Below are 17,031 nucleotides of genomic sequence, written 5' to 3' on the forward strand. Positions count from 1 at the left end.
AAAATAATTTACTACATTTAAAAATAATTTACTATGTTGCTTACAGTTATAATCTCTCAGTCTGATCTTTATGTATATTTGAAATGTAGTATTAATAATATGGTCTTTTAATTTCAGATTTCGTACAGCCATGTCGTCCATGCTTCAGGGTTCTTCATTGCTTTTTTTGTTTCCCTTGTATTGACATGTGCTGGTTTTTTCATTGTTTACCGAACCCAAATATTGAAATGGAGTTTCTGGAGTAAAAACCAGGTGAGTCATACTGTCTGTAACGGTACTTTATTTAGATTTTTTCATTGATCGTGTCTGATGATAAAACTTGCTAACTAATACAGATTGTCTAAAGAACTTTTGAAGATAAATAAAAAGCCACCAAGTGATGGATTGAATTCACAGGTAACGTAATCTCTACAACCTCTACTCCTTATCACAATCAGATTTAGAGGGAGGTGTACGAGTGATAACCTGATCAAAAGAACTGCTGTCAGTACCTGGATGTTAGCTTCAGACTGGAGGGAGATTACCCTTTGGCTACTTGTTTCTTTTCATATTCCTCCCTTCCTCCTCTCCTCTTTGTCCCCCAAAACGAGAGAGAGGCAGGGTGTCTGTGGGTTATGAGCAGTTGCCCAGGGAGTGGACCACTTACCTGGAGCATAGCAGACTTGGGTCCAAATTGTATTTCTGATTATCAGGAATGGAGATTTGAATTTAGGTCTTAGTTCCTTGGATGTGCCTTAATCTCTTGAGTTATTAAGCAAAACAGTTGGGTTTGGGGATGGAGCACTTTTGGTGTTCTTTATCCAAGCTGTGCTAGTTTGGAGAAAGTGTTTCAGTACATACTGGGCTGGAGAGAGAAAATACAGTCTCTGATAAATATTCGTCAGGTTCACCCAAGTTCCAGCCCTTGCGTCTGTTTATTATTTAGGTATTTATGTAAAGTGGAACAACTTCGACGGAAGGGAGCTGGAGGCCTCAATCAGAATATTACAGTGGTTGGAGCAGTCCTTTAAGAGAGGTGTGCTCAGAGGTTTGAACTCCTCCTTTGCTTGGACAGTGGTGGATCTCCCATCCCTCTGGACAGACCAGCGTGGCTCACAAATCACTTCCAGCCTTATTTTCTGCAATTGGAAATTACTCCATCAATAATTTTTATTTCTTTTAGACCTGAAAAAATAATCCCTTTAAATGAAAAGAGTGTGCCTTCTTTCTTTTTACAGAAAAAGCTGTGTTAATGAAACCATAAAAAAGGGCCAATTTGGTCCTAGCATCAGATATTTATACTATTGTATTGGGTCTGGCTGATATGGAGTTAATTTTCCCCATAGCAGCCCTCATAGTTCTGTGCTTTGTATTGGTAGCTAGAAAGGTGTTGGTAACACACCAGTGTTTTGGCTACTGCTGAGCAGTGCTCCCACAGCATCAAGGCTGTCTCTCCAACATTCGCCCCCCTCACCAGTAAGGTGGGGGTGGGCAAGATCTTGGGAGGGGACATAGCCAGGACAGCTGGCCCAAACGGATATTCCATACCGATACCATATGATGTCTGTTCAGCAGTAAAAGCTAAGAGAAAGGAGGAGGAAGAAGGGGCATTCGTTATTTATGACATTTGTCTTCCAGAGCAACCGCTACGCGTACTGAAGCCATGCTTCCCAGGAAGCGGCCAGCTATCGCCTGCTGATGGGAAGCAGAGAATAAATCTCGTCTTCCTTTGCTTCCGCACACGGCCTTTGCTTTTGCTTTTTTAAACTGCCTTTATCTTGACCCATGATGGTTTTTTTCCACCTTATTTTCTCTCCCCCTGTCCTGCTCAGGAGGGGAGTGATAGAGCGGCTTGGTGGGCACCTGGCATCCAGCCAGTGTTAACCCGCCACAACTGTTTTTTTGTATAGTATTAGCTCTCAGTCTCAAGGGAGCCTCACTGAACTGTGAGCTGAGTCACTTCCATCATTCATAGGATTAGTTTTCATTTTGTTCACCTTGTAATGCTGTAATCTTGCCGTATATAATTTGTATACCATGGTAATTTTAAAAAAATTGGCCTAGAAAGTTTATAGTAGAAGATAACCTCCTAAGAAGGCATTCACAAGCCTACTGAAGGGAAAGTAGAGTCATCTGTCTTCTTCATTTCTTCATTTCTATTCCCAATCAGCTATATACAAAAAGTTCAGCATGAAACAAAAATAGTATATTTGATTTTAGATACGTATCTGAATTGCACAATCTCTTTATACCCTTTCCAGTTGTACAGTTTGATGATAAGTAGGAACCTTCTCACCCAGAGTTACCTGCAATAAAATTAGATCAGATGCTCAGTGTAAATTTTTTTTTATAATCTGAAGCTTACTTTTTTTTTTTTTTAGGAGATAAAGCATGAGGTCAGTCAAAATCACAAACTGGAGCGTTCTCAGTTTAATTCAGGTGATCTCTTCAGTGAAGATATAATTACCAACGATCAAATCATTGATATTCTGTCCTTTGAAGAATCTGGGAACATGCATCAGGCTTTAGAAGAGTAAGAATTCACTGCTATTACATTACATTTATTACATTTATCATCAAACAATCCTTTGAACATGCTTTGAGTATCTACCCTTTAATTTTTCTTCATAGTATCTGTTTATGGATATGATTGCACTACCTTAGGTTTTTGAACTGTATTAAATAGCCATGCATGGGAACTGAGAATTGTCTTATTTCATATTGCTTTACCTATAGAAGTCACAGCTCCATCGAGGCCGTAGGCATGCAAGTTTTCCAATCCAGATTAACATCTAGTTTTGCTTCCCTATGGTTCACTAAGGGAAACTTTTCTGTGTACATGAGAACATTGAAAGGGTGTATTCTACTATTGCTGAACACATTCTGCTTTCAGAAGGGTGGCTTTTGTCATAGGAAAGAGAGCCCCTGCTGGGTGCCAGTGTTGCTGTGTAGCAGCATATTTTGGAAACACCTGGGTCAGTCTAAGGAGCGACAGGTCATAGTGCTGCCAGAAAGATACCACGTAGTTGCAATCAGGGGGACCATTGGGTAGAGCAGAGAAACTCTCCTGATATTGTTGAAAAGCCAGTCAGGGCTGATTGACAGACACATGCCGCTGTTAAAGGTCATCTGTTCTTCAGCTGAATTCAATAAAAAGGTCTGATGTGAGGACAGAGAGGATTTCGTTTGTTCTGTCTTACTGTTAGCTCATGGCAAGTCAGACTACAGGCAGTATTATGCAACCATAAAATCTGTAGAAGCTGAAAAGGAAAAGTTACAGGACCATGGAAGTAATTTTCTTTCTTAAAGGGTAACTAACAGCATTATTATTTCGTGTATTTCCTTGATAGCTGGGATGCTTATCTCTGTAAATTGCACATTGGTCCTTGCTTTTATAACTATATAGCGGCTCAGGCTTTGAGAAGACATGTCCTGAAAATCATTATGTGAATATTAAGAAGAACAGGATCAAACATTTTTTTAACTCGCTTTAGTATTAATTTATTTCAGGGATAATGAATAGCTATTTGAAAAAAAAAATGCTGGGGTATTTTCAGATACGTTATGGTTTAGAAAGGTAAATATTCTTACAAATCTTTGAATGGGATTATTTTTATAACTGATTTATTTCTAAACCCATAATACAGGATTCATTTCTTAGTTTGAGTATGTATCCAGAAGCTAAAGGTTTTTAATATCCTTATGCACTTAGCACAAATGTCTCTCTTGCTTCTGCTTCTCTCTCCACAGTTTCTATTTTCTCTACCTCTAAGGAGGTAAAGTGTTGCAGTGAGTGAAATAGATTCCCCTTAGCAAAGTTACTAACCTTCACCTTCTGAGTTATCTTTTCCATCTTCCAGGATGAGGATAGTAGATGGACCACAAAGGTATCCAGAGTTACAGGGGTTCCTGCTACAAAAGATGATTGAAAGGGTGATTGATAGACATTACTGTGAAGGGCTCAAATCAGCCTCTACCTGTTAGCAATGGGTGCTTCCTGATCCCTGTTTAGATTATCCCAATTCTTCTCATTTCTTGTAGTTTTAAACTGGGCCTTCTGATTCATTTACTGTTAGGAGGTGACACACAGATGCACTTACAGTATTTTTTTCTATCCATTCCCTCTTTTTATTGTCACTCATTGAATATGTGTATTCAATTACTGCATTCCTCTTCCTCTCCTCTCTTTCTGGTGGTATAGTTTATCTGACTGAGTGAGGATCACTGCAATGTGAACTCCTACACTGAGTTGCCCTGAGTCCCTTTTTGCTCAGGGGTGAAAAAGGGCACTTCTAGGGTATGATTATTCTGATCCCAAAGTAGACTTCCAAAAATTAGTTGTATGGCTGCTGTGCCCACTGACCCTAAAGCCTGGAGCCTGGGCTAATTAGCTCACATGTAGGGGTCTGGAGGTGGGTGAGATGAATCCCAGTCTTGCAGGCTGGTTGGTCAGAAAGGCTACAGCATTACTTTAACCCCTGTATTAGATACATAAAATATTGTTTCTGCTTTCTTCGGCAGCTATAATACACCCCTTGTTTTATCTGTCTTTGTTAACACTTTGATATTTAGCTTATGATGCTTCCTCGTCCTGTAATGTTGGTTCCTTATTCATTCTGCAAGTTGGGTCAAAGCAGTCCTTTAAGTTCTGATCTATATTCCTTAAAGGTTTAATTTTAGTCTTGTACTTCATAAACTGTTGTACTTTATCCAGGTTTTTAGCTGATTCCAAAGACAAAGATAAAATACTGTACTGTTGCCTTAGGAGCTTCTGTGACAGTAATCTAGGCTAAAACCAGAACGGAGTAATTCTTTTTAATGAATTACCTGCTTTAAGGGTAGTGATTTGTAAAATGTAATGGGAAAAAGAAAGATGGTGTGTTTGTAAGTTATTAATGGATAATTGCAGTCAATTTGAAGGTATTCTGTGCTTGAATCAAATGTTGTAATTTTACTACTTGTGGTCACAATCAGTTTTTCAACAATGTTGCATTTTGTTTTACTACATTTAGTGTCACCCAATAGAATAGTTGGGTTTTCTGTAAGGAATTGAGGAATGAGGTTTGTGTTGTCTCATAGGAATGGGAGTATATTGAGGATAAGAACTGAGCTTGTATTTTGAGCACAATTTTTTCATGTCATATATATACCAATATGAATTTTAGCATCATAATCCTGTTTTTTATTATTTGAGGAGTCAAAAGTATAGGGAGCTTTTGTTAGAGAGCTTTTGATACTTTAGATATTTTCAACCAACCAATAACATCTTGCTTGTATTCTAGTTTGATAATTGCTTCTGCATGTATTGCTGCAGCTATGTGTCATTTTCTCTACATGGCGTACATATAAGCTTGCCAACATAATAGATACATTCTTTTTAAATTGCATGGTGATATTAAACACGGCTGGAATCGTTCTGGTGCTTTGTTATTTTGTCCAGAGACAAATGAGAAAATTACTCAGAAAAATAAGAGCCACAGGATATTTTTGTCCTCTTTACGACATAAAGCTATGTTAATACTTAATGTCTTTTATGAAATGACAGTGCCAAATTGTTTAGCAAATACATTAGGAGCATGTGTTCAATATTTGTGGACAGGGGTGTCTTTGGAGTGCAGACAGTTTGCAATGTCAGGAGGATTGGCTAGAGAACAGAACATACTTTTAATATTTCATAAGGAAGCTTCTTAGTTACTCATTTTGTGAGTTTTGTCTTACTAAGTCATATCCTTGATGTACATTATTCAGCAAAATAGCTTGGCTTTTATTCTCAGTAGGTTCCTTACTGTGTATATTCCTGAATATTGGCCCATTGGCAGTGAATACTAATGAGAAGAAACTATATGATTTGAATATTTGACGTGCACATTAGAAGATCGTGTTCCAAAATGTTGTGTGTCTCTTTTTCTGTATGTCTAGAACAGAATATGAAGAGAGCTGAGCAGTTTGGGTTTGTGTCCAGTGTGATGAAGTCTGACCACGCTCATAGCCTCAGAAGATAGAGATACGTTAAAGGCAACTTAGTTTCTTTAAATGGCTTTAAATGGAAAACTACAACTTGTGTTTTTCATCTTCATTTTGTACAGCTCTGCTTCCTTGAGTTTGTCAAAGCTCCAGCTGAACTTGAACCTGCTTACTGATAGGCAATACATACTGCCAATTATTTGGGGAAATCACTAAGTAATATGTATGCATTGCAGCTGATTTTTTTCTTATGGTGGAGGGCATTGAGGCCAACGTGCTAGAGAACGGGATCAAACTGTTTCCAGAGAGCCTTGACAGAAAAGTCAAAACCAATTTACTACTGTATTAAAAGTTCACTTTTTCTTTCTAAATGTAAATTTCTTGCTGTACGTCTCAATTTAATTTGCTATGGAGAAAATATGGTTTTTTTTTAACCCTGAATTCAAATGGAAAGTAAGAATAAAAGATCACATTGTCATAGCAGCTAGACTTGAATATTCCTACATAGAAAATGGTGCAAAATAGTTACATTGTTAGTACAAAAAAAAAACTGAGGAGCTAAATTTCTGTATTTCATAGCTTTTTAAAAGTGTAATTGAAATTTTAGAATTTTGAATGGAGGGCAAATTCATTGCTTTAGTTTTGTGCGATGCATACAATGCAGGATTACAATAATAAGTAATAATCACATGGATATAACAGTAAGATATATGAAATGAACCCCAAACCCTGCATTGTAGTTCTGTTATGAATGCAGTTACAAACTTGACAAGTGTGTAAACTATACTTTTTTTTTCCGTCAGAGAAGCTCAAATGCTTGATAGGTGACAGGAGTCCATAAGACAGGGGAACTGAAGAAAACAAGTAATTTGAAATTAATGAATACATATCTTTTTTCATCTAAAAATGGCTCTTTGGTGTTGGCTAACTATGAAGAAATCGTGTTCAGAATTATATGGGTCATTTCTGCTGTCCACCCAGAACAATTTATCTCATCCAGAAAACAGTCTGCTTTTGAGAGTAGTGCTGTTAGTGATGCTTTATTCCATATCATTTTGAAAGAAGATTGATACCTCTTACCGTTTCTGTCATCTGAATACTCACCCTGTTTGAGTAGATCAGAAGAATCTGAATAGATCACAGCAAAGTTGGAAGCTCCTCAGGCATTAATGCATAATGCATATAGCCTTAATATTGATTTATGCTTTTGTTAGTATCCAGGCTGAAGTTGGTGCTTTTAAAATCAATGCTAAAATGTGTGATGACTTCACTGGAAGCAGGACTGCAGTCTCTTTTACACTCTTTTTCCATAGTGGTTTTTCAGTGAAATACCGTTTTCTGAGCTCTGTTGCAACAGCTATATTGTAGCTAGCTGTATTTTTTAAATTGGTTTGCTGAAGCTCACTGATTTATTAGTTTTTATACTTTCTGCAATCAAAGCAGAAGTTCTCAGTCTCTTAAATGCAGGATTTTTCAAATGTTTTGAAAACAGATTAGTTTAAGAATTGAAATACCTTTACTTTCTTTATATTGCTGTGGAGAGTTAAAGGAATTTGATAGTGAAACTGCTGCCAAATCTAGTGCTTAGACTTCTGGCAGGTTTTCATGAATCTTTTTTTTTCTGAAGAGCTACTAGTCTCTCAGCTCAATTTATCATCTTTTTCAATTTGGGGATTTTTTTTTTTTGGCTATGTATCATAAGAATCCTATTTCTGGTTTTGTCAGCATTCTGACTTTTTCTGGAAAGCTGTGACTCATCCATGTGACAGCATCCTTAGATAATTGTGATGTACCTTTCTTAGTGATTTTATTTACTGGTGAGATATCCTGGATTCTCTGTAGGCTCACGTTCGAGCCGTGCCAAGTTTACGCTTAGCTGTATAAGCGTCACAGGACTGATGGATGAACTCTCCCACTTCAGAGCTGGCTGCAGGCCAGTGTAGTTACTGGTATAGCACAGAGCATCTTCAGACCTCCTCTAACACATGTGGGCTGCACCCAGCCTGGCAGCGGGCAGAGACCAGGGAAAGGCAACGCTCCCTGCTCTGGCACAGGAGGGCTGAAGAATTTGGTGTTGGGCATTTGGTAGCTGTTGGTGGCCATTCAGACTTCATGCCATTACCTCTGATTTGGCTTTAGCACAGTTTTGGTCTTCTGCAAAGGTTTGTGCCTTGTCGTACTGCAGCCTGTGTAAATCCCTGCCCCGAAGTGTTTGCAGTCTCTGTTGTGACCGGACCCGGTGGGAGAGCATGGGAAGCAGAGGAAGGAAGAAAGGAGGAGGAGGCTGAAGGGAGGAAGCTATGGCACTGCATGCAGGGGCCACATTGACACAGCCCAACAAACCCAACAACAACAAAAACCCACAACAACCAAAACAAAACACAGCCCAACTTACTGATATTGTATTACTAACCCCTCAATAAAGGGATGATTTAGGAAACAAACCTCATCTGCAGCTGAAGACCTTTGATGCCCATTGTACTTGAATCGGCTTGCTTTGTTTACTGTCACTAAAGCCAGCACTGCAGGTACTGTTTTCTGGCTGTGTGATTCTCCCTGTCCGACCCTCTCTCCATCTTCACTTCTGAGAAGTGTGTCAAGGCAACATGGACCATAACACTTCTTTTTTATCCTCCTTTTCCTCCCTGCAGCTGTCCCATTAGCACTGTGTCTGGGGGTGCAGGAGATGTGTTGCTCTGGCTTAGGCGGTAGCAGTGGGTGCCACTGGCCTGGGGACAGTTGTGTGTCCCTCTGTCCTTCCCTGGCTGCGTTCCTCTTGCCAGCAGGAGTTGGTGCAGCTGCTGCACTGTGGTGTTCCGAGTCACTGCTGCAGCGGGGCGTCTGGGCCAGTGGAGACAAACCATCCACAAATGGCCCCAAATTACATGCTTTTGGGGAGCACTGGGTGTCACGAAGGGCTGCTTTTGCAGAAACTGCTACCACAGGGCTCCAGTCTCCTCTGGATGCTGTTGTAATACGTATGCTACTAATTGGCTACCATTTGCAGATGAGAGATGAGTCTTCTGAAAAGGACCGTTTTTTCTGTTTCGGTGAGGAAAAAGTCACCGAAGGGGAGTTTGTTTGATGTTTCTCTCCCCTTTAGACTTCAGAAAGTTCTGTCACAGTAGTTTATCTTTACAAACTCTGAATTCGTTTTAAAAATGTGTCAGAAAGATATTAGTTCATTTTAGGACTGTTAAATTCAGCAGCTATTAATTCTCCTGTTCAAAAATTTCCTCTGCGGGTCTCTAATTTGAGTAATAAGACTTAAAGACACAATTATTTTGTAGTTAATGAGAGGTTTCCTTTTTTTGTGGTGTTGTGTTTCGTTTTTTTTTTTAAAATTAACTATAGTTGTTTCTTTCCTGACCCTAGCTGCCTTCCTGTATTCTTTTATTAGGTCTGTGGAGGACATCAGATGCTCAGGCACTCTCTCTGCTTCTCTGTGTTTGGCGTCTGGGATTCTCTCCTCCCAGATCTTCTCTGACAGATCTTTAAATCCTCTTCGTCTTCAAGTGAGTGAAAAATCTTTACACTTGCTGCCGGCAGTTTCATTTTCTACATGTATGTTCACCTTTCCTCCCCCCACACTTGTGTACCACCTACCTTCTGTACTGTCCTCATCCTTTCTCTGCATGCTTTGTCCAACAGAAGCTTTGATCTTTTTCATCAATAGGTTGCCATCTGCTACCTGTACTTTATTGGCTTTCATGTTTCTATTATGCTGAATATGCTCAGAAAGAAATGCGAGACCTTTCAAACATGAATTGCTGTAACAAGCATAGTGCAGAGCATTTAAAGCAATTTAATAAATCTTCCTCAGTTTAAGGAGGCACAGAGTGTCAGGTTGTGATTTTTTTTCCCCCTGGTGTCACAAAACATTGCACATTTAATCTGGATGATTGTAAGCGTTGTTCTTGTGATGGACTTGTGTCTGAAAGCATTTGGTTTATTATATGTAGAGGATTCCTGTTCTGTACTGACTGTTGGCGTCTAAGACTCTAAGACTATATTGATGCAGCTTGTTAAGGCTGCCCTCAATCTCTCATTTGTAGTAAGAGCTTGAAGCAAGGTTTCTGGTGCATGTGATGAGCTTATCTCACTCCCGCTGGCTGCTGTGTGGAGGAGGCAGACCAGAAGCAGAGCACATCACGTGAAAGGCAGATTTCAGATTTTTACAGACGCAACCTTTCTTCAGCTGCCACTGAAAAAAGGCAGTGGTCTGGCTGCTGTCTTCTGGGATGTGACCTGGCAGAGCTGTGGCTTGTAATTACTTTTTCTCCATGCTGTTACCCTTGGATTGGTGGAACAGTTCACATGCTGCTTCTGCTTCATTGCCTTCTTCACAGATGTGCTATCAGGAAAATGGAGGGTGAGAGTTGCAGATTAAATACACCTGAGATCTTAACAGCCTCATCACTCACTTGCTGACACATAAACCTCAGGTGAACTACACCTATTGCTCCTCCTGCATTTGGCATCATGATCTTGAGGAGTGGAGTTGACTGGGTACTGTAGTTCTCTTTGTGGATGAGAAGGAGCATGGGAATCTTGCTCAAAATGAAATCAGGCCTAGTCTGTAATGACTTGCAGTAAATAGGAAGAAGTACTGTGGGAAGACTGAGGGAAAGATAACAATAGGAAATGTAGTGGTGGTGTTTGGTTTTGGCTTTCATTCTTGGTATCACTGCTGAAGACTGGAAAAGTAACAAGTAAGGAGGTGGGTGAGGAATGGGTTAATCTTTTTTCAAAGCATGCTGAAAAAAATCCTGTATTTGTGATGAGAAATCGATGTTGTGTTACGAGCTGTGTATCAACACGGTGGAGCTGCGAAGTGTTGCCTTCAGGGAGAGAGATGAGGAATTCAGTCTTTCACACTTCAGTAAGAAAGGGTTAGTAGGTGCTGTGACCACCATCTATCAGTGCACACATGAAGAACAGAAAAACAATTACTAAGGAACTTGTTATTCCAGCAAACAGAGAGAGTTGGAAGTTGAAACTAATCAAATTCAAGCTGAGAATAACGTGACCATTTTTAGGTCTTAAAGGAATTATCAAGTGGAACAATTAAAGTGTTGTTTAGTTCTCTGCTAGGGGATGCTTGAAAACCAAGATGAGATGTTTCTCATAAAAGACAGGTACGCTTCAATTAAATCAGAGCTACTGGACTTGAAGCAAGAATTAAAACAGAAAAGTAAATCCGGTGGCTTGGATTTTACAGGCTAATAATGAATTGGTGAATCTATGAAGGGGGGGCTCCTACCACTGCCTGACAGTCATTACGGAAATGTTATATCATAAAGTTCCCATTTTCTGGATCCTTGTTTTTGTTTAAATGCATTTGCACAAAACTGAAACACTTATTTTTTTTAAGTTAGTTACCATAAGTAAACAGCTTAGTACTAGCTGATATGTCAGCAAAAGTCCTAGATCTTCTGTAAGCAAAAAGACTTAAGAGAAAATACACATCTGTGCTGCCCATTTGAAGCGGTTGCTGTGTTGCTTCATCATCCTGTTCCCTTGATCCTGCTATCACCTGTCCTCAGTGGCCACCCCTGGAACTGTCCTGGAGCGAGAAGGACTCTCCCCGAGCAGAGGGAGCAGATCAGTGCCCTGGAGGACTTGACCGTGGATGCTGAACGCCACCCAAGAAGGCTGTGTCCCTGCAGGTGCTGTCCTGCAATGTCCATCTGTACACAGCATAGAGAAGCTGGACTGTTGTGTTGTCTTGGAGACATTATAGAAAATATTAGCTCTTATAGGATCTTCAAATTTCTGTGAAGAATGTTTCAGGCACCCAGTGTTTCAATCACAGGGATCTGGCCCCATACAGCAGTGATTCCTGCTCCTGTATGGGAGGAAGAGGGGGGGAAATGGAGGAGGTTTTGCAGCTGCAACCAGCCAGCCCTGCAGCAGATCACCAAGACGAGTATGGCCATCGCCAGTGCATTTCTGGGGTTTTCAGAGACTGCAACAGAAAAATCTCTCTGCCTCTTTGTGATAGTTTGTCATGGCTTAAGCTAATGTCTCCTAAATACTTCAAGTATTTGAATCATTGTAAGAAAACAACTTAATTCCATCCCATTGATTTCTAAATGGGGAGAATGCATCTCTCGTGTTTAACAGAGGGGCGGTGCTAATAATGTATCACTGATTTACTTTTAGTTAAACTTTATTTGCTTATATAAGGAAAGGAAAGTTTATTTGACAAAAAGGTGAAGTGTTTATAGATTTGCGTGCTTTGATATATACCGTTCTGAATGTAGTATCATTCTACCATCTTGCAAATCTTGCCAAGATCTTGGCTATGGATTTGAAATTTATTCTAAGATTTGACTATGGAACAAATCAAACCAATAATTTAGCCTAACCAAAAAAAAAGAATGGATTTAAGTTCCTAAAAGTGTATTTTGTAGGTCACAAAGAAATTCTTGTATACTTCATCCACACACAGAAACGTACAGTGCTGTGTCTTCATGTAAATTGACATGCAGGGGCAAAACCCACCTTATTCTCCAATCCTGAATTGAGTGCAGAGTAGGCAAAGCTATAGAATTTACAGTAGTTACTTAGTATATGAAATGAGAATAATTATTCCAATTTCATTAACTCTAAAGATAAATGAGAATGTGTTCATATGCAACATGACTTTTATTGCATTTTGTAAAAAACCCTTGTATTTCCCTCTGGTTTTAATCTCTCTTCTAGAACTCTGTTAATGCTCATGAGAGAGGGATACCAGATATTTTAATTTATTTGTGTTGGCACATAATCAGTACACTCTCCCCTCTTCCCTGCAGAGAAGAGAATACACCAGCACAGAACACAAAGCAGTGATGGGTATAAATGCAGATGGGTCAGTGAGTTTAGAACTGTTTTACAAAGTCAGTGAAATGTGTAGTCTGTTCAGATACTCACTTCATCTGCTTCCCAACGGAGGTGGGTTTTTTTTGTGTGTGTGAGGTTTTTGTTTGCTTTTAAGCTGAAGGGTTGTTTTCAGTTTTAAAGAAAAGCTTTTCCTCTTTATGTTTAAAATGGAAATGCAAGAATGGACATACTACTTCATTAAAGTTGCTGTAGTAGAAGTTGGCTCACCCTGCTTTTTAAGGAATGATTACTATCGTGATTAGTAAACTCATATGCTGTGATATTCTTGCACTTCTCTGACTGCCATTCAGTTACCCAGTATTGAATGAATATAGATATCCTTGTTTTCTGATAGGAATTTCCTATAATCTGCAATTTCAAACAGTCCTGATTACCTTTCTACAGCTTGGAGGTTGCCAGCCTGACGCAGGCAGATGCTGATCTGGAGACATACCGAACGCAGATATGTAAAGAAGTGATTGCTATGATGATGAAGAACATGGTCTTAAGTCACAGCCTCTTTCCTCATGTGGAGAAGAGGATGAATTCAATTTTCAAAAAGCAGTTTCTTGCAATGGAGAAAGAGATTCAAGGGGAGTATGAAAGGAAGATTGTAGCTTTAACAGCTGAATGTAATCTGGAAACTGGGAAGAAAATGGAAGCTCAATGCCAAAAAGCAAGAGCTGCAAATGAAGAGGCTGAGGAATTAATGAAGAAAATGCATGAAAAGGTAAATCTGGTATAAAATCAAGATATTTTGCGTGATATGTGGTTTTATATAGATGGTTTCTCTTTTAGACTAGAATGGCTGAGTTGTTCTTTTAGAAGAGCAAAGGCAAAAGCTATACAATTTAAATGCGTTCAAAAATTCAGAAGTCATAATTAGGGTAGTTGTTATTAAGAAACTGTTTTTACTTTACCAGAAAATAAATTTATCTCAAGAGAATCTGTGACACCCGAAAACAAAAGGTTGTCATTACCCTGATTTTTTTTATAGTCACTTAAACCCTTGCAAAGTGGTGTGTTTTTTATTTACTATATTTTACTGCAGCAGTTTCTGAGAACTCCAGTCAGAGACTGTGTAAAGTATTTTGCACGTTCAGAGCAGAACAACTCTCTGCATCATAAACCTTACAATCTAGGTAAGAAGCCACCAATATTTATATTCTTATTTTGAAGAAAATGAGAATATAAGTGCACCAAAGTCCGATGTCCTTCAAACCAAGTGAAGGCAAGCAGAACAATCTATATTTTAGGCAGGGCAGGGCAGGGATTGGACTTCTCTTGGAATTAGTCTCTGGATGATAGTGAGATAAGTAATTTAAGGCCATGTATGATTCTTTACAAGTTTCGAGTCTCCCTTTAAGTAAAAGCTTAGTGCTTATGTGTGTCACTTTCATTCAAAGATCTCTGTCTGAACGGGTAAGTATCATTACCCAGGAATTCATACTTAGTCACTAGCTGGAAATAGAGCCCGAATCACCAGTCCAACATCCCATGTACAAAACTATGCTCCAGTCTTCCATGTCTTTTTTCAAGTATATTGAGTGTTTACAATAAAATGGATTTCCCACCCCCACACACCTTTTTTTTTTCCCTTACTTCATGTGTCTGGAGAGGATTCTGTTGTTTTGAATATTTCACCTCTGTACGCTTAAAATGCTGAAATACCCAAGTTAATGTTTCATGCTTGTCTAACGTTATAACTCATATTAAGAGGATGACTTGGTGGGAATAAATAGTGCAGTTCGTTACTTATGAGTGGAGCTTTGCTTCTGGAGCACAAGTTGATATGTAGGTATTGAATGTGATGCTGCTGAGTTTCCAGCTGTCTGTTTCAGTTTGATTATAGAGATAAAAGAAGTTACATTAGGTGTATAATCCCTTAGAACCCTGTATTCCTTACTTAAGTTTTTGGCCTTCTGGGTTTTTTTGTGGTTTGCTTTTTTTTTTTTAAAAAAAAAAGACATTTTTGTTTGCATATCATATACCTATAATTGTTAAGGACTTTTATGACCATTCATGATTGCAGTTTTGACAAAAGAACTTTCTTTCTGAGCGTGACCCATCAAAGGTACTACAGTATGTTGAGGCTCTCGGGAAGAAATTTTGTTTATCAGGCTGTTGTGTGGAGAAAGTTGATGGCACAAGGTAGTGAGCCAGTTGAATGTCTTTGATGTTTCCAGGTGCATTTTAAATTGTGACCCTAGGGAGCTTTCAAATATCTGTAGGATATGAACATCCTGAACTAGAGGTACTAGAAAGTCAAAGGAGACGTCAAGGAAGGGATACTTGTGGACATCTTTTTAAGGATGAGGTGAATTGTACTCTGCAGAAGTCTTTTTCCTTCTGTTGGTTATAGAAGGAGCCTAGACTAGATGTCTAACTCTTCGATTGACATCACTGAGATAAATCTTACCTTTGCAGAGAGAGGGGCCTGACTGAAACTCAGTATGTGAACTCACACTAAATACGCTGTCAGCAAAGTGGCTTTTCTTTGCACAAAAGACATTGGTATTGATTCAGTCTGGTTTGTGTTGGAAATCTTGAATGGTAGGAATCAAAGAATTAAGGCCGATCTAATAATTGTCCTGATCCATTTATGATATACTAACATCTTGCTGTTCACTTTCCTGTCTGTGAAAGGACCTGTTTTTGTACTTGCCGTGGAACCTGGTCCAAAAGGACGTACCAGAGCGCTAGGGTTGGCCCACACTTGTGCTGCTGGCAGCAGATGTACTGATGCCCAAGATATTGCAATGAAAAACAGCTGGAGCAATAACCTCCTCCCCTTCCCAGCCAAAACACAGAATGTGTATTCCTTGCCTTTTTGATTAATTATTTGCTGTCTGCAGTGTGTCTCTTGGGAATGAGGGGTGAGGTGCAGAGGACAGTTCTCCCCAGATAAATACTATGATATTTAGAAGACGATCAACATTACTGTTAGGTAGCTCTGCTGGCATAAGAAGCATTCTGTGCTCTGTGGGACGTGTATGTTTTGATTCTATAATGAGTTTATGCCATCTGAGATTAAAACTATGAATATGTAAGCCTTACTGGAGCACTATGAGAAAGTATTTCTTGCGAAGAAGCTTTTAAATTAATTGCCATTTAATTCTACTCCATTGTTGTAACTCTGAAATGATGTTCTTGGATTAATTTGTAGAAACTAATAGATAAAATAGGTCACCAATAATAAGAACTTTTAGAGATTTGTAGTGGAATAGTTTTTTCTAATTTATATTGTTTTTAAAATGTATGCTTATTGTTATTTCATTGTTCTGACTTGTATGGGTCTATTCAATTTTAATAGGATTTCAGGATTGATGAAACCTAAGAAATTAATTTCATATATAGTATTTGTGTTGAATTTCATGCCATTTTGTATAATTTATCTTAAATAATGCTTCTAAATTCTGAAAAGACTTCATTATGTCTTGTAAGTGTTATCTGGATTAGGAACTGACAGCTGTACAACCCCTGTCATTCCAAACAGGTGAAAAACATGGAAAGTGTACACTGATTTAGGGTTAGCCTTCATTCAAACCTGAAATGACAGGAATCAGAGTATGCGTAAAATATGTATGAGCTAGTAGCACTGATACTTTAAAATACGTTGAATATTGACAATCACTTCAGATTTATTTACTTCTCTCTTCTCTGCAGCCTGCTGTAGAATACAGAAGTCTTCTGGATAGACTTCACAGACTGGAGCAGGACCGCCTGAAGAGGTTCCTTCTGGTAAAGCAGGAGGAATATTTTGCAAAGGCTTATAGACAGCTGGCTGTTACCCAGAGAAAGGAAGTCCATAATATCTTTTTTACACAGATAACAAATGCTACTTTCAAGGGAGAACTGAAGTTGGAAGCAGCTAAAACATTAGTGGAAGATTACTCTAGAATACAGGTAATAGGATGATAACTCCATTCCTAACCTAATGACAGAATACAAACCCACAGTAACTTTTGAGAAATGTTTCAGGAAATACGTTTCAGGATAAACGTTATCACTTTTATAACTAATTTTCTTGGGAAGAATTTTAAAAAGTATAATGCCATCATTATACACATTGAGACATCTACACAACTGTATATTGATGCATGCGCACAGCCTTTTTCTGCAACACTGAGTTAAATGTATTTGCCACAATGTTATGTGCTTAGTGCTGATTTTTGTTTTCAGGGGTAATGTTTCCAAAATGCCCAAGTGCTTAAAGTTTGT

The 17,031-nt window shown here is 38.8% G+C and overlaps 1 protein-coding gene across 3 annotated transcripts in view; it reads left to right on the forward strand.

Moving 5' to 3' along the window:
• The window catches only part of EVC2 (EvC ciliary complex subunit 2), an 85,720-nt gene that overhangs the window by 24,061 nt on the left and 44,628 nt on the right, over window positions 1-17,031 (forward strand). For all 3 annotated transcript variants that reach the window (XM_068403218.1, XM_068403220.1, XM_068403219.1), the window contains exons 8-11: window positions 118-252; window positions 2,361-2,512; window positions 13,216-13,540; window positions 16,477-16,716. In XM_068403218.1, the coding sequence (XP_068259319.1) occupies window positions 118-252; window positions 2,361-2,512; window positions 13,216-13,540; window positions 16,477-16,716 (852 nt within the window). The remainder of the gene's footprint in view (window positions 1-117; window positions 253-2,360; window positions 2,513-13,215; window positions 13,541-16,476; window positions 16,717-17,031) is intronic.

The sequence above is a fragment of the Nyctibius grandis genome, chromosome 6 (assembly GCF_013368605.1).
Source record: "Nyctibius grandis isolate bNycGra1 chromosome 6, bNycGra1.pri, whole genome shotgun sequence".
Classification (NCBI taxonomy): Eukaryota; Metazoa; Chordata; class Aves; order Nyctibiiformes; family Nyctibiidae; genus Nyctibius; species Nyctibius grandis.